At 37.8% G+C, this 24,410-nt stretch overlaps 1 protein-coding gene across 12 annotated transcripts in view; it reads right to left on the reverse strand.

The window, feature by feature from the left end:
• Positions 1-24,410, reverse strand: part of CDK14 (cyclin dependent kinase 14) — a 662,541-nt gene that overhangs the window by 345,525 nt on the left and 292,606 nt on the right. For 9 of the 12 annotated variants that reach the window (XM_086397990.1, XM_086397995.1, XM_086397996.1 and 6 more), the window contains one exon: positions 9,429-9,491. The exons of 2 other annotated variants lie outside the window; for them this stretch is intronic. In XM_086397990.1, the coding sequence (XP_086254116.1) occupies positions 9,429-9,491 (63 nt within the window). Of the gene's footprint in view, positions 1-8,189; positions 8,416-9,428; positions 9,492-24,410 lie in introns of those variants that run through there. One more of the 12 variants, XM_086398002.1, reaches the window with a different exon arrangement.

The following is a 24,410-nucleotide window of genomic DNA, read 5'->3' on the forward strand; positions in this document are numbered from 1 at the left end:
GATATCTGCCCCCTAAGCTGGGTAATTCTATCTGACAATTAAAATATCACATGGCATTATTCTAATGACTATGTGAATTTCATCAATCTTTGGGGTAATTCCATTTCAATCTGGGTTTTAAAGCACCTCTAGGAAAGAGTGGGCTGTTTAATTAGCTGCCTTGATTTCTTTGTCTGATTCAAATCGTTATAAGCAGATCAGCAGATGATGCCAAGGATACAAAAGACATGTTCTCAACAAGCAAATGCAGGCCCCACATCTTGGCCAGAAATTCACTATTCAGACTACCTCTGAACATCCAACACAGTATGAATTGACACATGGATTTCACTCTTTCGTTGTTAATCTTTCACTTTCTAGATATGGAAAATTATTTTGTTATAATAGAAATAGGATGAAAAGGTTCAAAAGAAAACTGGACAGGTGCTGAGACTAGGTGTCAAATTTTTAAAACACTGGAATGACTTCATGAAATAACCATATTTCTCAAAATACAGAAAAAGGAAAGGCTTTATAATATTCACTATAATGCATAGTAGGGAATCATTACCAACTAAATGAAAGTTCTAATGCAAAATATGGAGAAAGTCAGGTGTTATCTGATTTCCTATCTCAACATTAGAAATTCTCATTTAGGAATCCATTCACTGTGCCATCTGTATAAGACAATCTTAATTTGGCATAATATTATTCTGACTGTTATACACCTGCCTGTTCTCTGGACTATGAAAGAAAAATAGCAATTTTTCAACCATAATAATCCTCAAGTCTTTTTAATTAATACAGATATTTAGATACAAAATAAAAAGGCTTTACATCAAAAGAATTTCAGATGCTTCAGAGAATAAGGCAGAGAATTCAGAATTACTTTGGATATCTTTGATTACAGTTCTGTAAAAAAAAAAAAAAGACAAATGTGTTTTTAGAAAAAAATCATCTAGAAAAGTCATTACGATAACATGGAAATGAAGGTAATTACATAAAAAATACAGGAAGATCCAGGGTTGTCATGGTAATAAGATGTAAGCATCTACATTTCTGGATATGAGCTGGAGACAGCATCAATTAATCTTTTTTTTAAAGATGAATCTCAATTTTCAGTCTCTCATGCTTGCCATTTTTTAAAGAACACACGAAAACCTGAATGAAAGAGATTTAGACTGTCACGGTCGCTTTTTAGAAAACCAATCAATCTGTAAATCACTGAGGATTATACAGTGAAGAACTTTAGGTTCTGTCTTCAACTCAACTATGATAGTCAACACCCAATAAAATTCATAGTGAATGGTTTGTAAAGGGGAGAAAAATGAACTACCCTCCCCCCAAATTCTTACAAACCAATTATCATGTTCTAGCAATTGGTTGTTATGCCTTTAATCATCATAAATATTTATAACAAGGCCAGTGTCCTCAGGCTTTCCATTCAGGTTTTAAATTGCCCTCTAAGTAATTAACTGCTAAAATTACCCATTTGTCTAAAATTGATATTATGCTACAATACAGACCATTAGTTAATAGTGAATATTTATTTCAGAACCATATTGCAAACAGACTCAGTTTGTAGGCCATTAAAGCAGCAGAGTGACTACAGAAATTTAGTTAACACTGAAACAATCTTTTTTCTGATGTGCTTATTCCAAAGCTTACAAGGAATATATAGCACAAAAGATAAAACTTTAACAGATGTTTTGCTGGGATTTAGTACAAAATTACCATAGACTACTCTGTGGCTTATTATGAAATCACTAGCTATGTACTCTTTCCTTTGTTCCTTTCTACCCCCTCATTCCTCAGTGATACATCACCTTTGTAACGCTTGCAAGCTGACCTGATTTACTGTAAAGAAAAATCGCCTGAATTCTTAGATGCATGGTATCCCAGCTTTTTACAATAAACAAGTTATACGAAATCTAAACAAAGATATGCACATTTTTATAATCCGAGAGAAATGTTTAAAATATTTCTCCATATCATCATGCCACATAGTGATGAGAGCAAAAGTCAAAACTGTCAAATTTAGAAGCAAGATTTGATCAGTATGTTTTCCTTCTGTTCACCATAATCAATATCTTCTATTTATCACATCCAACCCTTTAATAATCCATGAAGTATTTAACCAGATGCAGAGCTTCAGAGTTATTGCAAGAACTTGCTCTTTTAAAGACAATCGTTTATCTCACCTTGATTTCACACCCTGCATTTATAGAGACCCATTAAAAGATCTTATTTTAGCTCAGCTGTTTTTCTTTATCAGCATCCAGCACAGCATTATGAACAGCTGTTAACTTAGTAAATATTATTCTTAGGTTCTTCATTTTGCATTCAGAAATCTTAAGTGACAATAAATATCACCACATGAAAAAAATAGGTTAATCCATCACACAGAAATACCCATGGGACCTCTACCACTGTGTCATAGTCAGGCTTCTTTGAGAATAATTTCACCTGCAGTGCAGATCCTACATGGAGCTCTGGAGGAGGGCACTGTCTCTGTGCAGACAAACTGTGAAGAAATGCCAGTGCGTAATTAGCTGAGTGGCCCCCCATGGAAAGCAACGTGGTGATAAGGGCTGTCTGCTTCCATGCACTGCAATTCAGATGCCAAAACACAGGCATTAACAAGATGCATTCTATTTTTTTTAACTTCCCGTACCCTCAGAGAAGGTAGGACTATTATCTTCACTATGAAAATGCTGACAAACCTATGTGACTGAGAGCACATAAAGTCACAAATAAAACGCTAATTGCAGTAATTTAATAAATGACCCATGCAATGTAAGGAAAAGAACATTGGACAAAGAGTCAAAATGCTCTGACAAAATGATGTTGATCTTTATTTTATATCAAATGTGGCAGTTGAAATGGAAGACTGTTTTAGGATGCTAATCCTGGAATGAGGCTGGCCATAGCAGAATCCTAAAGAGCTGTTTGTCTTTTTTTAACTATGTAATACATCAACATGTAATATTGATTACATATTACAATAATACATATTGATTATAATACTGTATTATCATCATGTAAATGTTATTTGCAGCTGAGCCATTACGTTTCATATAAATACTTTTCTCTACTGCACAATAATTTGTTTTTCCTGGTGTAACAATCTAGATCTTTTGTTGGTTGGTTGGTTTGCTGTTGTTGAGTTTTCTTTGGGGTTATCACTAATTCAACACCAAATTCTTCTTCCATCTTGTGCCTGAGTGCTCAGTCACTGATCTGTGTCTGACTCTTTGCTACCCCGTGGACTGGAGCCCACCAGACTCCTCTGTCCATGGGATTCTCCTGGAGTGGGTTGCCATTTCCTCCTCCAGGGGATCTTCCTGACCCAGGGATCAAATACGCATCTCTTGTGGCTCCTGCACTGGCTAATTCTTCACTACTGAGGTGCCGGGGAAGCCCCTTCCAACTTGTAAATCTGCTCAAACACATTTGATATTCTATCTGACAATTTCATCTTAGAAATCTCGCCTGGAGTCTTCTGACCTGTGCGATTGGACTGACGGGTTACTCTTCCAGCCTGATGCACCACTGTTATACTGGGATTCTTTTCATCATCTCAAGGATCTCCACCCCTCTTTAGAGGTAGCCTCTACTGCCAGGTTTCCTTTTCTTCTCTGCCTTGGTTTATTCCCTGAGTTACAGGGTGGAGTATATCTTCAAGTCGTTTTCTGAGAAAGGATGCAAGGTATGCAAAATTTTCAACTCCTTGAACATCTGAAAATAATTATTCTGCTTTCACACTTCATTGATAGTTTGCATATTATACTAGATTGGACAATTTTACATCAGAATTGTCAAGTCATTGTCCCACTTCCGTCTCCCTTCTAGGGCTGCTGCTGAAGTCCAAATGGTGAAGGTTTAGTTCCTAAGTCATGTCCAACTCTGCGACCCCATAAACTATAGCCCTCCAGGCTCCTCTATCCCTGGGATTTTCCAGGCAAGAATACTGGAGTGGGTTGCCATTGCTTTCTCCAGGGGATCTTCTTGACTCAGGGATTAAACCCGAACGACTGCATTGCAAGCCGTCTCCTGCATTGCAAGTGGATTCTTCACCAACTGAGCCACCAGGAAAAACCCCCTAAATGGTGACGACGCCACTGTAATTATTGATTCTGAGCAGTAAATCTGTTTCCTTTTGGTAGGATCTGTCTTTGAAATCATGTTCAGAAATTCTGCAATAATAAATACTACTGTTCTTCTATTTTCATTAAATGTTCTGGGCATTTAAAAGATCTGTTTAATCTTGAAGTTCACATCCTTCACATCTAGAAGAAGCATATTTCAAAGTTTATTATTTTAATAACTCCATCCTATTTTCTCCAATTATTCAGATGGCCCATCTCCTGAAGTGGATTCTAAATTTTTTTAATACTTCTTGTCTCATGTTTCAGATTTCTATTTTATGCTCTACTTTGTGCATAAGCATAAGTTGGTACAATTCTCCAACTTTTTCTTCCATCCATTTTTACGACTGTTGTTTATTTTATTATATTAGTAATTGCTTCATTTTATTTTAGAAAGTACAAAGAAGAAAAGTGGAAGAAAGTAGACTTTGCTTAACTTAAATAGTGAAAATAGAAACCTGAAGGGGAATATAAAATACAAAAGCAAATTTCAAAGTTTACCTACAGCAATGATGTAAAGTGCATCCTAAGTAATCCTGTTTCCCATTTAAAAATTACTGTTGTTGTTTTTAATTTCTGTCATCGTATTTTTAATTTCCAAAGCTACCTCATGTTCACTGATTTATCCTGTTTAAAATAACAGGAGATAGTGAAGGACAGGGAGGCCTAGTGTGCTGCAGTCCATGGGGTTGCGAAGAGTCAGACACGATTTAGTGACTGAACAACAACAAAAGTAATGCAGCATTGTGCTTTACAGGTGTATGACTCTCTTTTGCCTCTTAGATATTATTATTCATAATTTTTTGATGCTTCTTTCTGTGTCTAATCAAAACAAACCAACCTTGCTTCCTCTGAGTCACTTATTTGACAAGGGGGGGCCTTTGCTGTAGCGTTACCTAGATCCTTTAGGTCCGTTCTCTTGGACTGACCCGATGCCCCATAAAAGACGCTTTCAGTCTTCAGGCCTGGGTCTGAGACCTGTTTTATGAAGCTCCCATATCCCCTCCTACCTGCCCAGCCCCTGCTGTTCTCTGGGACACCCCAGCAGCCAACTGGCTGGCAGAGCGACTGCTGTTGAGGCAGCCAGGCTGCGGGGCTGTGAGAGAGCACAGGCCCTCACCACCACCAGCGCTCCAGGCTACAGGCAAACGCCTACAGGCCACAGGAAAGCAGCTGATGCTGGGGCTTGTGCGAGGAGCCAGGCCTCTCAGCCCTGGCCTGAGCAAATGCCCACCATCTCCTACTTAAGAGAAAGTCACTCATGGACTATATACGGTCCACTGAATTCTCCAGGCCAGTATACTGGAGTGGGAGCCTTTCCCTTCTCCAGGGGATCTTTCCAACCCACAGGTCTCCCCCATTGCAGGCAGACTCTTTACCAGCTAAGCCACAAGGGAAGCCCATTTCCTCCTTAGGGTGCTTTTAAAATTTTGATTCTGGGAAAAGAAAAGAGACTATATGTGTGTGTGTGTGTGTGTGTGCTCAGTTGCTCAGTCATGTCCAATTCTTTATGACCCCATGGACTGCAGTCTGCCAGGCTTCTCTGTCCACAGGATTCTCCAGGCAAAAATACTAGAGTAGGTTGCCATTTCCTACACCAGGGAATCTTCCCATCTCAGGGATAGATTCCATATATCCTGAATTGGCAGGCGGACTCTTTACCACTGAGCCAGCAGGGAAGCCCACGTATAGATATATATACATACACACACATACATATATGTATATTTTTTTAATTTCACAGATGACTATGCTATGGAGCCCAGTTTGAAGACCTCTTCGATGCCAACCAAAATTTCTTGCCCCCTTAAGTATTCCAAGAACTGGGACAATCAAGAATATTTTGGCAAATCCTCAAAGAAGCCAAGACCTCAATAGCTATGGGGAAAGGGATACTTAGATATCAATACCTATTGCTGCCTCTCATATTTGGAAAGCTATACATACTAAATATTTGAATGATGTATATATACATATCGGAGAAGGCAACGGCACCCCACTCCAGTACTCTTGCCTGGAAAATCCCATGGACGGAGGAGCCTGGTGGGCCGCAGTCCATGGGGTCGCACAGAGTCGGACACGACTGAGTGACTTCACTTTCACTTTTCACTTTCATGCACTGGAGAAGGAAATGGCAACCCACTCCAATGTTCTTGCCTGGAGAATCCCAGGGACGGGGGAGCCTGGTGGGCCGCAGTCCATGGGGTCGCACAGAGTCGGACACGACTGAAGTGACTCAGCATAGCATATATACATATACTAAGTATATGATGACAGATCATGGGGTGAAAGAAAAGCTTACAAAACGGGCAAGAATTATTGAAACACAATTTCAAGCAGTGCAGCCTAGTAACCGAAAATCAGTAACCTATAAGCTCAATCTCTCCATGACTATCAAGAAATTAAGGAAAAATGTAATGTAATGGAAAAAGCAGAACTTACTACAAAGGCTACAGAAATCACCAGTGATGCCAGCCTGAGCTGAAAACAACAATGCTCTGTGGGAAGAGCTCTCTTTCTCTGCTTCACAGATAAAGTTTTCCACCAATTCTTACCCATAACTAATGAGCCATGAAATTAAAAGATGCTTGCTCCTTGGAAGGAAAGCTATACCAAACCTAGACAGCATATTCAAAAGCAGAGATATCATTTTGCCAACAAAGGTCCATGTAGTCAAAGCTATAGTGTTTGCAGTAGTCTTATACAGATGTGAGAGCTGGACCATAAAGAAGACTGAGCCAAAGAACTGATGCTTTCGAACTGTGGTGTTGGAGAAGACTCTTGAGAGTCCCTTGGACTGCAAGGAGATCAAACCAGTCCATCCTAAAGGAAATCAGTCCTGAATATTCATTGGGAGGACTAATGCTGAAGCAGAAGCTCCAGTACTTTGGCCACCTGATGCGAAGAGCTGACTAACGGAAAAGACCCTGATGCTGGGAAAGATTGAGGGCAAGAAAAGGGGGCAATAGAGGATGAGATGGTTGGATGGCATCATCGACTCAGTGGACATGAGTCTAAGCAAACTCCAGGAGATAGTGAAGGACAGGAAAGCCTGGCGTGCTGCGGTCCAGGGGGTCACAAAGAGTCAGACATGGCTAAGTGACTAAATAACAACAAAGTGTTGGTGAGAAGACCAAACCAGGATAATGGAAATCCAGTGATGCCTGTGTTCTTCGCAAAGGCTGAGTCAGCTCTTTAATCTCAATCCTGTCACTGAATTTAAAGTCGGGAGGTCAAAGTTAGCTCAGAGTAGCCTCTGATTTCCACTGATTCTAGTAGGTCCTGGGCTTTCACTAGCTGGGCTCTCTGCAGATTACCTGGGCTGAAGTGGAAGATAGGAGTAAGGAGGTACCATACTGTTGATTTTGAACCCAATGAACCCTAAAAAGAGAACATTAAATGTAGTAATGAGACGACTTGAGATGTTTGGGTGTTAAAAAAAAATTGCGGTCATTAAACATTCAGTTCAGTTCAGTTGCTCAGTCGTGTCCGACTCTTTGTGACCCCATGAATTGCAGCACACCAGGCCTCCCTGTCCATCACCAACTCCCGGAGTTTACTCAAACTCATGTCCATCGAGTCAGTGATGTTTGATGTTAAAAAAAAATTGCGGTCATTAAACATTAGTACTGTAATTAATAATATCCCAGAGTTTACTCAAACTAATGTCCATCGAGTCGGTGATGTTGATGTGAAAAAAAACTGCGGTCATTAAACATTCATATTGTAATTAATAATACTATTAATTAGTATTAAACAAGATTAATAAAAAAATCTCTTAGCCTGTTAAAATTTCTTGCCCAGTGCAACCACTAAAAATCTATGTCAATGAATACACGTTTAAGAAAAGCGAATAGTCAAAAAACTGAATCTAAATAAAAATTTAATAAAACAAAAAATCACAACAATGAAAAAGGACGTATATGAAAAAAGTCAACAAATACTTCAAGTACCATACTGATTCTAGTATTTATTTTAAAAAGAATGTCTTGCCAGAGTTCCTACAGTTTCCCACACTTTAAAATTGTATAACAAAAGTGATCATCTTAAAAAGCACCATCATTAATGTTACAACTATTAAAAATAGCCTTCAATTTATTAAGAAAAGAACAATGCAATAGAAAATTGAACAATATATAAGAACAGGCAAATTGTAATGGCAGAATCACAAATGGTCAAGAAACATGAAGATGCCCAGTGTCACTAGCAGCCAAGAAAATGCCAATGTAAAAACATTTCATTTTCACTCGTCAGAATGGCAAAAGTTTTAATGACTGGTTAGTCAGTCCTAGGGAATGTAGAGAAAAAATCCTTCTGTCATTTACTACCACGTGGGCAAATGTTTCAATTAAATTCATTACAACTGACATCACATCTCTAATTAATAAAGAAAACCCATTAACTAGATATCAAGAAAATAAGAAACTATATACAATAAAATATTATTTTTATAAAGCAAAAAGAAATGAACACATGTAACGCTATATGTGAAATCTACCTCTACTAGCAAAGGGAAAAGTACAACAGAAAAACCATGCCACACTGCAAGAAAGGTGCAGATAATGAATGGGATGAAAAGGAGACAAATAATGATACTTCAAATGCATTTATATCACTAAATGGGTTCTCAGGATCCTGAAATGTAGCCATTTCAAAACTAAAATGTAAGCACATCATTAAGCCCACTGATAAACTTTAGTATCTTCTAACTCCCTAACATATGCCAAGAAAAGAATCTCCTCTTTTAAGTTTGAAATATGGGGAAAATTTTCCAAAATAGTTGCTAGGTCAAAACTTAGAAAAGCTTAATTGTTTTTACACATACTAATCCAATATCTGGTAAAAGAAATAAAAGAAAACTGAAGGAAAAATCATTTTTATCTGTTTATACAAACAAATGAAAAAATATGCACCATGAACTCATCATAACACTGTTTTGGATCATAATAATACATTATCTTGAAACCAATTGGTATTTCAGTATGGAGCGCTAAGCTAGAGCGACTGGAGATTCCTCTCTACTGAAAACATAGTTTTGGCAGGATTCCAGTAGATCCCTCTCATTACTGGCAAATGCTTCTCCATGAAGGAAAAATAGGGTACAGTTTAAATAATAATAGTCCAATGAAAATATTTAATGCCCAAGCATGGCTTTCATTGTCAAATCAATGACTATGGTTCACTTCAGAATCACTTCTCTTCACACAATTAAAAAAAAAAATTATAGTAGAGAGATTAGCTTTTGGCTCAAAAAATGCACATGAAGAATGCTAAGCCTCGACTTAAAAGATCTTTTCCTACCTTCACATTATCTGGGTGCAGCCCCCCAGGGTGCTTGTCCATGTACTGACATAAATCAGTATGCTAGAAGGAAAAAAGGAAAATGTATTAACATCCCTTTGGCTATAAAACAATGAATCAATATTTTTCTGTTTCAAAGTCATCACTACTTTCTGAACTAAGCAAATATAAGGCAAGTGGGTGGATTTTTTAGTGTATGCAGTTGCACGCTCCTCCACCCTCCATATTAACCACAGCTGAATCATTACTCCAGATTCTATCTTACGTTAAACATATCTGTGCATTAGAAAGAATTTATGTCCACAATTTGTTAATCTGTTAAATGCCTAATTCTCACATTGAATATGTATCTCTTAAGTGGAATAAGAAGAAAACTTACCTAAAATATATATACTTTAACTTCAACTAAAAGCACATATGCATACAGTTAACCAATCCAAATACAATTTCACTTACCTGCATTTTTCAAGTGGAAATGAAGGTGATGGTTATTTATTTTGTATGACATGTAAATATTACAAACAGATCATTCTAATAAAATTAATCATTGGATGTATTTACTTTTTCATAACTATATTCATTAAAAGATAATTTTCAGATTCTCAGCACTCCTGAATATATTTGAAAAAATACTGATTTTATAAAACTTTATAATGATTTACTTTCTAAATCAATGCAAATACTTCCAAAATTATAAATTAAGACAAATACATCCAGATTTATTTTAAAAAGAAATATCCCTAGATAGCAACTTATACTGTAATTTTTCCAAATATCCCAAGTTGAATTTGCATACAATTGTATATTTTCTTTTTAATGCTTTTTCTGTTTATATTATGAGCTACATAAAATTTCTAAAGAAACATGTAGAGTTGTTATATAAATTTTCCTAATCTTATTTATTGGCGGTAACAATTTTATGATTTAATCACTCTGTAAAAACCAGTGACCGTGATTATTTATGCCCCATTATCAGGTTTCAATTGTTGAGGAATTATAAGCTTTTGACACATTCATAAAGCTGTACGTGGTTGTAGCCATGATGATAACAGTTCAGATTCCTTTACTGAGTTTTTATTGCATGCCAGCTGGTAACTGCTGAGAATACAGTGCAGAATTTAGCATTCATTCACTGTTCACCATGTATTTCTCGGCTCATTATTTTCCAGGCACTACACCAGTCATTTTATTGCTGTTGTTCAGTTGTTAGATCACGTTCCACTCTTTACTACGCCATGGACTACAGCATGCCAGGCCTCCCTGTCCTTCACTATCTTCCGGAGTTTCCCCAGACTCATGTCCGTTGAGTGAGCGATGCTATCTAACCATGCCATCTTCTGCTGCCCTCTTCTTCTTTGCCTTCAATCTTTCCCAGAATCTTTTCCAATGAGTTGGCTCTTCGCATCAGGAGGCCAAAGAAAGCTCTGGAGTTTAGTGACACTAGTCAGTAAGGATACAGAATTCAAGCAAACAGATGTAGGTGGAAAAAAACCAGGATGTGTGTAATGACTGTACAGTAAGTTGTACATTAGGAATATTACTGGGCACTGTTCGAGGACATAGAGGGGGGCACTTAATGCCTGCTAAAAACAGGCCACAGTAAGTGATACTTTCAAATAAGATCTGAATAGAGAACGAAAAAGGTCAGCCATGGAGAACAAAGGGAAAGAACATGGGATAGAAGAAATGGTCTTGGATATATTCTAAGGCTGTATTGCCTTTCTCTTTTCCACACACTGAGGACAAAAACTATATACTTAAAAAATTTTTTATTTCGTACTGGGGCATAGCCGATTAACAATGCTGTAACAGGACATATAAAATGGTCCGTGAAAAAGTACTTTTTAATATATAACATGATATACAACTATAATGTGCTCATTGTCTCACACATAATAAACTGGTGAATAGAAAGTACATCCAATCATAACAATAATTACATAAACATATGTTAAAATCTCTTTAAAAATGTAAATTTTCAGTTTACACAACAAAATCAAACTCACACTCGTTCCAAGATAAAGGCTAAATATAATAAACAACAAAAAATAACAGAAAATCTGAAAGTAAAGGAATGATACATCATATTATATATTATATATTGATTTTATTTGTATTTTATGATATTTATACTGGCAAATACCAATAAAAAGCAAAGAGCAACTTATCAATGTAAATGTTAAACATAACAGAATTCAAAGAAAATGGATTAAACATTTATTCAGCTAGCAACATGGCATATCACTATAAAGCAAATACTGATCAAAATAAAAGAAGCAGCTCAAATTTTCACAAAATCTTGAAGGTTACTTCTTTAAAAAAAGAAAATCAACCAATGAAATTGACAAAAAAATTAAAAAGTAAAAAGGAGGTTATATAAAGGATATGAATAACAGCTAAAAAGCATGTTTAATTTTACGCCCAATAAACTTATGCTACATATGCTTTAAGAAGTGAAATGATGTTAGGGACAAAGCTTCCATTGCACTTTCTACTTGACATATATGCATTAAATGCAAATTGTGCATAAATAAATGACACAGTCTCTGCTTTCAGAGAACTCAAACGTTCTGTGGATTTTAATATACCTGTGAAATTACTGTAACTTTTTTCAAAGAATAAAGCATTCAAGCATTTTGTTTGAAACCAAACAAACAAACAAAATCCCCACTTAACTATGAGGATGGAAATATATCAGGAACGGGGGGAAAAGTTCCTGATTCTCATGTATACCTCATATCCTTCTGTGTATATATGCATGCCCAGTGATACTGCAACACAAATAACAAGGAGGCTTCTCCAGAAATGGGATCTTGGGAAATTTCAAAAAGATTTTTCCCAAACCTTTAAAAATTTTAAATTTGTATTCCCTCAGCTGTATGGTGGAGAAGGCAATGGCAACCCACTCCAGTACTCTTGCCTGGAAAATCCCATGGGCGGAAGAGCCTGGTAGGCTGCAGTCCATGGGGTCTCGAAGAGTCGGACACGACTGAGCAACTTCACTTTCACTTTTCACTTTCCTGCATTGGAGAAGGAAATGGCAACCCACTCCAGTGTTCTTGCCTGCAGAATCCCAGGGACGGGGGAGCCTGGTAGGCTGCCGTCTATGCGGTCGCACAGAATCGGACACGACTGAAGCAACTTAGCAGCAGCAGCAGCTGTATGGCATGAACATGTATGTATGCACACACACATGGCTGTCACTAGCCATGTAGCTGTAGGCGGGTCATATAACCTCTGGGTATCAGTGTCTTCATCTGTGTTATGGGGATAATCCTAGCACACCTACTGCATATGGATATTGTGAAAATTACTATGTAAATCTCCATAATGCCCAGCACGGGGTAGCTGCTACAGGTGATGATGAGGATAATGATGGTGATGAAGATTTTCTGTAGTGTACGAAGGGATATTTTGGAGGACTGCAATTCAAAATGAAATGCTAAATACCGTTTGAGAACTGGAACTCTTAGGCATAACATTTCATTCTTATTATATGTGTTCTTCCTGTCTATACGTCCAGACATTCTCATTCATACTCCACAGCTCTCCGTACACAACCTATGAGACTGCTTCCAGCAAATACATCATTAATCTCAGATTGCTCTCAGTGATTAGGGGCAAGAATCTAGAGAACCTCAAATGGAGGAAAAGACAAAAGGTGGTATAAGGTCTTGTATCCTGGCAAACTTCCATTTTACCTTAATTAAAAACTTTCTCCCCCTCCTCTTTTTTTTAATATACAATACTATGCCTGGAACTACATTCAGTTCAGTTCAGTTCAGTCACTCAGTCATGTCCGACTCTTTGCGACCCCATGAGTCGCAGCACGCCAGGCCTCCCTGTCCATCACCAACTCCCGGAGTTCACTCAGACTCACGTCCATTGAGTCAGTGATACCATCCAGCTATCTCATCCTCTGTCGTCCCCTTCTCCTCCTGCCCCCAATCCCTCCCAGCATCAGAGTCTTTTCCAATGAGTCAACTCTTCACATGAGGTGGCCAAAGTACTGGAGGTTCAGCTTCAGCATCATTCCTTCCAAAGAAATCCCAGGGCTGATCTCCTTCAGAATAGACTGGTTGGATCTCCTTGCAGTCCAAGGGACTCTCAAGAGTCTTCTCCAACACCACAGTTCAAAAGCATCAATTCTTTAGTGCTCAGCCTTCTTCACAGTCCAACTATATTAGACGTGCCTAAATTACAAATATCATTAAATCTCTTCATTTTAACTTCTCTCCTTCATTCAACTCACTGGATTATGTGACCCTTGTGACTTTTCCTGGTCTAGAAATAACAGAAGTAACCTTAACAATCACGCCGGGAGGTAATTCTCTGTTATTACACTTTTGAAAGCCATCCTACACATACAAGTTCTGAACAGAAGGCCCCTGTGGCACGTGACCAACAGATCACTCTCCACCGATGAGACACGCATAGTCTCAGATCCATCTGGCCTGATCTCTGGCCATTTCTTGGTCCAAAAATAAAAGGAATATCTTTAGACTAGGTGCCTGGTAACTATAGACCAAACCCAGTCACTCTTCCGCCCCCCAGTCTCTATCTTGGCTCGTGGCTAGCATCTCTTCTGGCCTGCACTACATTATGCTCCACTTCATCTTCCTGCATCTCCCTCTCATTCACTCTACAACTGCTGCTGTTCTTCTGGGCAACGCTTTTAGAAGTACTTGTGTCTGACAGGTTTATACCTGAATGCCTAAGAATACTTCGCCAGTCTTCCCTCTAGAGTGTGTGATTTGAAATGAAGCTATCAAGTGTGGCTAGATCTGTACACCACGCAGAAGAGTGAGAGCAGAAAGAAGCTGGAGGGTTCAATCCCCACACTTGCATACATTTCTTTTAAGATCAGGTTCCTCTTTCCTCATTGTTGATTATCCATCAAGTAGCATTTATTTAAGGTTCCCAGGTGGCTCCAGCGGTAAATGCAGGAGACATAAGTAAGACACGCAGGTTTGATCCCTGGGTGGAGAAGATCCCCTGGAAGAGGAAATGGCAACACACTCCAGTATTCTTGCCTGGAGAACCCCATGGACAGAGGAGCCTGGTGGGCTGCAGTCCATGGGGGTCACAAAAGAATCGGACATGACGGAAGCGACTTGGCATGCGTGTACGCAGCATTTATTATAGGATTTACAAAGGTGCATGAGTGTTTCAAGGGGAAGGAATTTGAAGAACATATCTGAAACCATAATCCCCTGAACATAAACGTTTTCTGTGAAAGAACCACATTTACAGTTTGGGTTTCTCCATCTTGACTTCATTACACTGTGGCAGGATCAGTTTAGAAGGCAGAAGACAGATATTTCTTTGTAAAAAAGCAGCATATAGAAAGACCATAAAATACTGAAGAAAAGGCTTTTTCCTCATAAGCACTTTCACACAGCAGAGTCTCAGTTAATTTCAATCATATGTAGACTGGAGAACTAGATGACCAACAGAACACACCCATGAAACTTAAAGAGAAAGACATGAAAGGAGACTGCAAAGATAAATTATAAATATGATGACAGTTTTAAACAGGCCTGAGTGGAGAACATCCCTTCAAAAGATAACCAGAAAAAAAAAAAAAATCCAGCCAAAGAAAAAGATGAGAAACAAGCTGGACTATGACATTCACCTTTTCCTGTTTTCCATTCTCCATTCCTTGTTGTCGTTCAGTCACTCAGTCGTGTGCGACTCTTTGTGACTGCATGGACTGCAGCATGCCAGGCATCCCTGTCCATCACCAACTCCTAGAGCTTGCTCAAACTCAGATCCATCGAGTGGGTAATGCCATCCAACCATCTCATCCTCTGTCATCCCCTTCTCCTCCTGTTCAATCTTTCCCAGCATCAGGGTCTTTTCTAGTGAGTCAGCTCTTTGCATCAGGTGGCCAAACTACTGGAGCTTCAGCTTCAGCGTCAGTCCTTCCAGTGAACATTCAGGATTGATCTCCTTTAGGATGGACTGGTTGGATCTCCTTGCACTCCAAGGGTCTCTCAAGAGTCTTCTCCAACACCACAGTTCAAAAGCATCAATTCTTTGGTGTTCAGCCTCTTTCATGGTCTACCTCTCACATCCATACATGACTACCAGAAAAACCATAGCTTTGACTAGACAGACCTTGGTTGGCAAAGTAATGTCTCTGCTTTTTAATATTCTGTCTAGGTTGGTCATAGCTTTTCTTCCAAGGAGCAAATGTCTTTTAATTTCATGGCTGCAGTCACCATCTGCAGTGATTTTGGAGTCCAAGAAAATAAAGTCAGTCACTGTTTCCATTGTTTCCCCATCTATTTGCCATGAAGTGATGGGACCGGATGCCATGATCTTAGTTTTTGGAATGTTGAGCTTTAAGCCAGCTTTTTCATTCTCCTCTTTCACCTTCATCAAGAGGCTCTTTAGTTTCTCTTTGCTTTCTGCCATAAAGGTGGTGTCATCTGCATATCTGAGGTTATTGATATTTCTCCCAGCAATCTTGATTCTAGCTTGTGCTTCATCCAGCCCAGCATTTCGCATGGACTCTGCATATAAGTTAAATAAGCAAGGTGACAATATACAGCTTTGATGTACTATTTTCCCAGTTTTGAACCAGTCTGTTGTTCCATGTGTGGTTCTAACTGTTGCTTCTTGACCTGAATACAGATTTCACAGGAGGCAGGTTGCTACTAAGCTGCTTCAGTCATGTCCGACTCTGTGCGACCCCATAGATGGCAGCCCACCAGGCTCCCCCATCCCTGGGATTCTCTAGGCAAGAACACTGGAGTGGGTTGCCATTTCCTTCTCCAATGCATGAAAGTGAAAAGTGAAAGTGAAGTCACTCTGTCGTGTCCGACTCTTCGCGAACCCATGGACTGCAGCCTACCAGGCTCCTCCGTCCATGGGATTTTCTAGGCAAGAGTACTGGAGTGGGGTGCCATCGGTTAGGTGGTATGATATTCCCACCTATTTAATAATTTTCCACAGTTTGTTGTGGTACACACAGTCAAAGACTTTAGCGTAATCAGTGAAACAGAAGTAGATGTTTTCCTGGAATTCTCCATTCCTTACTCCTTTTAAAACTGACTTTGGGTGAGGGAAAAGAAGTAACATGCTTTCACTGAACACCACTGGTAAAAAGCTCTCAGAAGACCCCAGAGTCAGACAAGCTTTTGGACATGAAAGCTGACCAGGGAAGAAACAAGTATAAGTCAATTATTAAGTAGGCTTCATCATTTAGTATGTGTTTGAAAGTGAAAATGTTAGTTCACTCAGTCGTGTCCAACTCTGTGATCCCAGGCACAGTAGTCAACCAGGCTCCTCTGTCCATGGGATTCTCCAGGCAAGAATACTGGGGTGGGTTGCCATTTCCTTCTCCAGGGGATCTTCTTGACCCAGGGAACAAACCCAGGTCTCCTGCATTGCAGGCAGATTCTTTACCATCTGAGCTACCAGGGGAGCTGTTAGTATGGGTTTATGTTTCTTTGTAATCAATGTATTATCAATGAAATGAGGTTTTCCAATTACTTTTCCTTGAAAAGATCAAACTTCTTATTCAAGAGATGCCAAGTTCCTCAGAGAAATTATGCTTTAATATCAGCAATGAATTTCAGACTGCCTTTACTCATTAAGCAGGAATCTAAATAGAGCACCTTCCCCAACACACTCTTTCCCCCCACCCTCTTATGTTAAGCATGGTGTCAACAATATTTGTCAGCTAATTTTTGATATTTTTCAGAAGCACTGCCAAAATGTGATATTGAAAGTAGCACAGCCCTATTTTTAGCATCTAGGCTAAAAATAAGGAAGTCTTTCCATGGGGATAACCAACAGAAATCCTCATTTTGAAGTTCTGCCACACACACCCTCCATATTCTTGACTTCTTTTCATGTTAGTGTTCCATCTTGACAGCAAGACAGAAGTCAGTATATTCAGGATTCATGTAATCTTATAGCATTAAAAAAAAAAAAAAACTGCTTCACAATAGTAGGAATACTGGAAAGATTCCAGAGATAATAAAACTAATTCTGAATTTCTTTCTTCTTGAGGAATAGGCTTATTTTACATTTAAATACCACAGTTCATTCATGTTAATGTATGGCAAATTCATGCTGATATATGGCAGAAACCAATACAATATTGTAAAGTAATTATCCTCCAAATAAAAATGAATTAATTTAAAAAACAAGCATCACACCTCAGCTATACTTTTATTTGGAAATCAATGAATACTCGTTTAAAAAAAATGAAACATTAAATGAAAACCTGAATTTTTAAGAAAACAAAAAGATGGGGGGTAACTTCCCTGGTGGTCTGGTGTCTAAGACTCTTTGCTTCCAATGCAGGGAACCTGGGTTTGATCCCTAGTCAGGGAACTAGATCCCATATGCCACATGTAAGATCCTGCATGCCAAAATTAAGACTCAGCACAACCAAATAAATAAATTAAAAAAACAAACACATGAGATATGTTAAGAACTAGTTGATAACATGTACCCCTTGAAAATATAGAGCCAAGGCACAGTAATATAGAGCACACAAAAATATCGAGCCCTCCTTATCCAGACTGATCCTTATTGTTTAAGGAGCTCCTTGCTCCTCATCCCAGTTTGATTATACCCTAATCTCTTCCTTATAATGGGTAAGTGATCCACTATTAAAAAAAAAAAAAAAACTTTGAATATTCCTCTTATTGGTGAGAGAACATATTAAGAAATTTGCAAATATCTAAAGCACGAGAGCATTCAAGAGCAATTCCTTCCACTCTTCAGTGGTACCCCATAGGGTCCCAAAATGAATGGCAACAATGCTAACTGTTCATGTATCCAAGGCAGAGGCTTACTTGTGATACTTACTCTTCTCTTGGCCAGTGTCTCCTTCACTACAGTCTGGGATACACCACACACATTTTAACTAAAACCACACCTCTCAGACAGTAATACATTTGGGAGATCTCACTATCATTTTAATTTTTAATTTATCAATATTTCACCTGTAGCTCATTTAAGTCAAGTGATTCTCTGGGGAATGGCTGCTGCTAGAGGCAATTGAAGAAAACTTCTAGAAGCTGAGCCCTCCTTTCTTCTACAGCAATCAATGCCATTTTCCTCTGGCTATAATCTCTGTTTTAATCAGTCTACATTGCTGTGAGAATTAATACATCAAATTACTGAGCAGTTAGTTTCTAACTGTTCTTATATGAAGTCCACAGGTTTAAATTGACTTTGAAATTGCACTTCCCCCCATCCAGCTTTGTAGTATTCATCTATTTATTCCCAAATTATAATAAATAAAATTTTAATGTGGGTTCAAACATGTGAGCACTATTTGTTAGTGAGAAAAAATGAAAAGAAATATTAATCAACTTTCCATTTAAACAAACTCATAGCCATTCAAGGTGCCTTATGGAGAAGGTCTGTATCCACTATATATCAAAGGGTCCATTTTTAAAACAGTGGTTAAAAAATAAAAGTTTGTAAGTATTCCATTATATGTTATTTAGGTATTCTGCAAATGAACAAAATCCCTTATCTTTAATGACAAAAACAAGACATTCATGAGCAGCTACAAAAGTACTATCTCTTCCCTCTGAAGTACTAATAGAAATTCTAATTACTGTGTCTCAAGTTGTATCACAGGACATGATACGACAATAAGAGAAAAATACGGTCTTCTGATCTATCCCATCATACATAAAATATGTTCTTAAATGGAATACTCTCAAATATTCCACTGTTACTGCCAAGACTTACTTTACATATTCCAAAGCCTGTTTCTGGGTTATTTTATTTTCAGCTGTTTTTATGCCACTTAGAAAATGTTTGAAATTCTACCAGTAAACCCCACACCTATTTCCTAAAGAGGGCAAGGGTAGCTCACACACACAATGGTTAATACCATATAAAACTCCTCCACAGTCATTACACTGTGACAACCCAGATGGGTGGGATGGGGAGGGAGGTGGGAGGTTGGTGCAGGATGGGGGACACATGTATGCCTGTGGCCAATTCATGCTGATGTATGGCAAAAACCATCACAGTATTCAAAGTAATTATCCTCCAATTAAACCAAGAATTTTTTAAAATACAAAAAAATACTGTATAAAAATCCCCTATAGTAATCATACTGCCTCAGCTTAGTCCTAATTAAATTAGTTGCTTCTTTTTTTAATCATATAATGTATTGTTCTCCTTTTTGGACATAACCTATATGTGACTTAGAGATCCCCTAATTCTGACTAATTGGTTTCAGCTGTCATTTCTGAATTCAAAATACATAGGCAGCCTGGGGCTGGAGACTGGAGCAGGAAGCATTTCTAACCATGTAAAATCAGCAACCTGAAAGATCTTTTCCATTAAAACAAAAAACGTACTATTTGGCTTCTGGCAATGACATTATGGGTAGAAAGGCTGTATGTCTTTACCCAGGCAGTAAGACTGTTGGGAGTCATTTTTCTCCGATAAAAATAATGCAGACATTTATTTTCCAATAGTTCAAATGTCTGAAGTAGTTTCAATATTACAGGGGATAATTCATAAAACATATATCTATGTCCACATCACTGCAGAACACCTCTACGAGGTACAAATGATAATCCTTTCTTAAATAAATTCAAGGTATAGAGTTGGGATGTTTCAAAAAACTGGACGAAATCTTCTAGAAGAAGAACATTGAGGTTCTACAGAACTAAATGCTATTGCTGCGTTACAGGACTGTATAAACCTGCTCTCTTCAAAGAGTGAAGGAAAGGACTACTCTGGTTGGTTTATATGCCCTCTGGCACACCATTCACAAGCCTAAACCATTTAATAAATTTTAACAGAGTCACACAGCCACTTTAAAAAGATTTTCATACTATTTTGAAGCCAAGTTTAAAGGGGGAAAAAGCCAATGGGTATGAAGAATGGAATGCTCTGATCACTCAAAACCCTCAAATATTTGAAGAGAAAAAAAAAGGCTAACAAAGTGGGCCATGAAACATTTTCTGGAGTCAAACTATGAGACAGAAAAAATGAAAAAGGAACTGAACAGTTCTCAGGAACAATATTAACTCTGAAAACACCCTCTGGAGCTGTCCTGCTGGAAATAAGAGAGATTCCGAAATTATAGGGTAAAAGCAACATGAGAGAAAAGATTAGAGACAGAGAGCTAGAATGGAAGAGAAGAGAGAGAAAGAGAGGGAGAAGGGACAGAGGAATCAATGGTGGCTATCTTGGAATAACGTTTTCTGGCTACAAAATAGAGAGCTGTTGTTTAGTGACTCATGTCCTACTCTTTTGAGACACCATGGTCTGCAGCCCACCAGGCTCCTCTGTCCCTGGGATCTCCCAGGCAAGAGTACTGGTGGGTTGCCATTTCCTCCTTCAGGGGATCTCCCTGACTCAGGGATCGAACTCATGTCTCCTGCACTGGCAGACGGATTCTCTCCCACTGACCCACAAGTGAAGCCCAGTGGGTAAGAGTAACACCCACATAAGGACAGATCAAACCAGATGTGTGTTTCAGACAATTCTATGAATTATACTGCAATGAACTTTCAGTGCATGTTACTTTTAAAAATTTTATTGGATATAGTTGATTTACAACAGCATATGTTATTTTTAATTTTAAAAATAGCAGTTCTGGAACACACTAGGAAAATATTAAACAATTACAACTGTTCAACTCTGTCATCCTGTCTTTTGGTTTGGCATACCAACCGATATTCAAAATATACTCTGAAACTCAAAATGGGTAAAACATTGTAAAATGGATAAAAACGGATAAACAGTATTCACTCTTTAACCGCTTACCAATGACTGCAAGGGAAACAAGAATGATAAATCAATAATACTCTCTCCCTTATCTCTTTTTTTTCCCTCCTTTATCTTAAATGAAACATTTACAGCAGTATTCTATCATTTGAACAACTAGTGGCAATGTTAGGCATTTTTCCTCCCAAGGAGGGAGGAAATACAGAGGGATGTAATAGAAGCAACATTATTAAGATTTTACAATGCAAAATACCTTAAAGTTTCTAAAGATGGTTATGGATATCTGATTATTTATGGAGCAGGAGTTGTGTGCTACAGACTCCAAAATGGGACAAATCAAAATCTCTTGAATTGATAAAATAGTTTGAAAAATAAATTTGTACTACAAACATAAAATTCATTTATAGTTTCAATTAAATCTGTGGCTGGTGGCAATACAAAGAATATAGAATGATAAAGCTTTCAGGCAAAGCAAGACAAAGAGACATATATGAAATGTATGTTTGTCATACATGATGAAAGAGATGTCATACTGCTATCCTGTAGCACACTTGAAGCATAAGTACATTACAAATACACTCAGGTACGATCTATTGTTTTCCACTAATTTAAATTATTATAATATAGTACATAAAGCGGCAAAAGTAATTTGCTAACTGTTACTGCTAAGTCACTTCAGTCGTGTCCGACTCTGTGTGACCCCATAGACGGCAGCCCACCAGGCTCCCCCGTCCCTGGGATTCTCCAGGCAAGAACACTGGATTGGTTTCCATTTCCTTCTCCAATGCATGAAAGGGAAAAGTGAAAGTGAAGTTGCTCAGTCGTGTCCGACTCTTAGCAACCCCATGGACTGCAGCCTACTAGGCTCCTCCGCCCACGGGTTTTTCCAGGCAAGAGTACTGGAGTGGGGTGCCATTGCCTTCTCTGAAAAGTAATTTAGGTTTCCTCAAATTCTATGAGTAAAAGAATCACAACAACATTTTTTTTTTTTTAATGCAAGCTTTTACTTAGAGGTTTTGATGCTCTGAAGCATGAAAAATTGAAGAGTAGTAAAGTAGACTATTAAGGGGCCACAAAAAATTATAAAAGTTTTGCTTGAAGTAGCTCTTTTAATACCAAAGAATAAAAAGATCTCAGATCACAGAGGGGGTTTAAAAAAAAAAAAATTTTTGTATTCTGCCTTTTACCGAAAGTTAAAATGAAGCAGAAATTCCCAAGTATCTTTTTTTTAGGTTCCACCACCAAAATCAAGTTGCTGACTTACCTGATATTTAAAAAAAAAGAATTACCAAAGATCAAATCATCACTGTTTTTCTTTTCTTTATCTACTTGCTTTTTTGCTTAATCCATGTACAAAGGAAATATATTTAGTTCCTTGCCATGCATGAGTATGAACTTAAAGATACCCTGGAAACAGAACTGCTTTTTTTCCCCTCCATCATTAGACACTTGCAAACTTGCCAAGATAATAACTTTCCCAAGAGCTTGACATATTTGGCAGATATAGTTGATATTTTGAATATGAATTCTGAAACTTCAAGAAGCAAAGGCCAACATTATTGCTCCTCATGATATGTTTTAAACTTTAATGCCAAAATCTAGTTATATATTCAGTGAATCAGAGCTAAAAATATCTTTTCTTGACTTAGTGCAATTTGCCATAAAAAGATTACTGAAAAAAAATTTCAAGAGAAATAATAAAATCTCACCAAGTCTGTCTAGGATGAATTCAGGTAGTGCCTTCCTGATGCTGTGGTTGAAAATACCACTTGAAAGTCAGTCTTTCTACGATTAGGATATGTAAAATAGATAGGGTGTGGGTATTTGATGTGTGACAGAGGGAGCTCAAACCTGTGCTCTGTGGCAACCTAGAGGAGTGGGATGGGGTGGCTGATTATTATGGCTGATTTATGTCGATGTATGGCCGAAACCAACACAATATTGTAAAGCAATTATCCTCCAATTAAAAATAAATAAATTTATTTTTAAGTCAATCTTAGCAAAATTTAATAAAAGCTACTAGTGCTTAAATTTTAAATCAATTAGAAAAAAATTTTGGAAAATCATAGTGGAGAATCTGAGGCAAAAATTCCTGTATTTACCTTAAAATAAATTAGTAGGCCTAGCACGTAATTACTATAATCAATATATGAACATGGTTGTAACCATTTCTATCAAGAAAAACAGCAGAAACCATTCTTGACATAGAAGGTGACCATATCTGTACTTCACCATTGACACTATCACACAAAAACTGTGGTAAGTATGCTGATTTAGTGCCCTCACTGATAAAACATTTAGTTTTGTCAAAAACCAGAATCAAGTGCTTAATAAAATATTTTTTAAAAATTGTTTAAATTTGTTTTATTAAGAATTTCAAATTTATCCAAAATTTTAAATGGTATCAAAGAAAAGCATGGGAATTTTATATTAACACAAAGGGTGCGTGAATTTTAAAATGTGGGCAGACTTTGGTACATAACCACATTTAGTGATTTGAAACAACAGTAGCATGAACTTCTGAAAGCTTTTTAAAAGATTAAAAAATCGTATATGTACTATAAATTATAGTGTACATATATGTACATATATGTATATACACATATACACATGCCAACATGCATTGAGTATGCATCATAAAAGAAGTCTTTAAAAAAAACACATTAGCATTAGCTTTCTCTCGGGTGGCTGGATACTAAGTAATCTGGAATATGTCAGTCAGGATAGGCTAAGTTATACTGTGATAACAAAGAACTCTTGCTCACAATTTATTGGCCAAAGCAAGTCACAAGGTCACACCCTGGTTTAATGCAGAAAAGAGGTATAATTTTCCTGCAGGAGCTGGAATCCAAATACTAGAAAATAATAATATAATTATCTATATTAGGCAAATTATATTCATTTTTAACTGCTACTATACTAAGAATATAGGAAGAATAGGGCTTCCCTCATAGCTCAGTTGGTAAAGCATCTGCCTTCAGTGCAGAAGACCTGGGTTTGATCCCTGGGTTGGGAAGATCCCCTGGGGAAGGAAATGGCAACCCACTACAGTATTCTTGCCTGGAGAATCCCGTGGACAGAGGGGTCTGGCAGGCTACAGTCCATGGGGTCACAAGAGTCAGACACATTACCATAGTAAGAATAATAAATATATATACACATATATTTGCACTGAATTTTAAAAGAAACTTTTGCCAAGGATTTAATAATTTCAAAAGGACTGTACAATTTTATGAACTCAATTATTTCTCATCC

The sequence above is a fragment of the Bos grunniens genome, chromosome 4, assembly GCF_055505025.1.
Source record: "Bos grunniens cultivar Pamir isolate PY7600 chromosome 4, Bosgru_T2T1.0, whole genome shotgun sequence".
Taxonomy (NCBI): domain Eukaryota; kingdom Metazoa; phylum Chordata; class Mammalia; order Artiodactyla; family Bovidae; genus Bos; species Bos grunniens.